General features: G+C 48.5%; 1 protein-coding gene across 1 annotated transcript; it reads right to left on the reverse strand.

Annotated features, from left to right (window-relative positions):
* Nucleotides 1–445: 445 nt before the first annotated feature.
* Nucleotides 446–830, reverse strand: slc31a1 (solute carrier family 31 member 1; the record flags this gene model as incomplete). Its single annotated transcript, XM_014000920.1, is given in 3 exon segments — nucleotides 446–537; nucleotides 642–714; nucleotides 783–830. Coding segments are annotated over 3 exon segments (174 nt in total), but the record flags the coding sequence as incomplete, so codon positions are not given.
* Nucleotides 831–836: the final 6 nt, after the last annotated feature.

Consider the following 836-nt stretch of genomic DNA (forward strand, 5'->3'; position numbering starts at 1 on the left):
TTGTAGCCCTCCAGTGGTTGTATATTGTAGCCCTCCAGTGGTTGTATATTGTAGCCCTCCAGTAGGTCAATGGTAGAGTGTTGGACCAGAGACTGGGAGTCCAGGGTTTCACTTGGACACGGGCACAAAGACTTTATTACAGTCTTTTGGTTGTTTACACATTCATTGTCACTGATAAATTAACCCACTAGGGGCACAGTAGGGACCCTCTGAAGCCATTGTATGGGATTGATAAAGCCTAATAACATGCATTTCATGGACTGATAACACCTAATAACAACCATTTCATGGTCTGATAACACCTAATAACAACCATTTCATGGTCTGATAACATCAGAATCTCCTGGAAGGATGAGCTGACGGTGGACTGAGGAGTTTATTTCCACAGGATGTTTCCTGTTCACAACATGACGCACAACAAACAGGACCGTGTTTTTATTANGACCTGACTGCGGCGCAGCAGCGCCTCGCGCCCCATCTTCAGTCCTTCATATAAAACAGCCAATAGGAAGACACCGACACAGGCCCCGACCATCTCTGATTGGACAAGAGCAGAAGGGGTGTGGTTAGGACTGAAGTCTGAAGCACTGAGCTGAGACACGTCGTCACCATGGTGACTGACCAGGTGAGGTGACACTGACCTCCAGGTGAGTTGATGAGCCAACCAGTGAACAGCAGCTCCACGTTGTTGTAGCCCAGGTAGAAGGACATGGCCTGAGTCACAGACACCAGTCAGAACATGATGATGTCACATGATGACGTCATGTTAGCGTGTCACTCACCATCCCCATATGACCTCCATGGCTTCCATCACCTCCTCCTCCTCCTCCTCCTCC

Source organism: Austrofundulus limnaeus, unplaced genomic scaffold (assembly GCF_001266775.1).
Source record: "Austrofundulus limnaeus strain Quisiro unplaced genomic scaffold, Austrofundulus_limnaeus-1.0 Scaffold5190, whole genome shotgun sequence".
Lineage (NCBI taxonomy): Eukaryota > Metazoa > Chordata > Actinopteri > Cyprinodontiformes > Rivulidae > Austrofundulus > Austrofundulus limnaeus.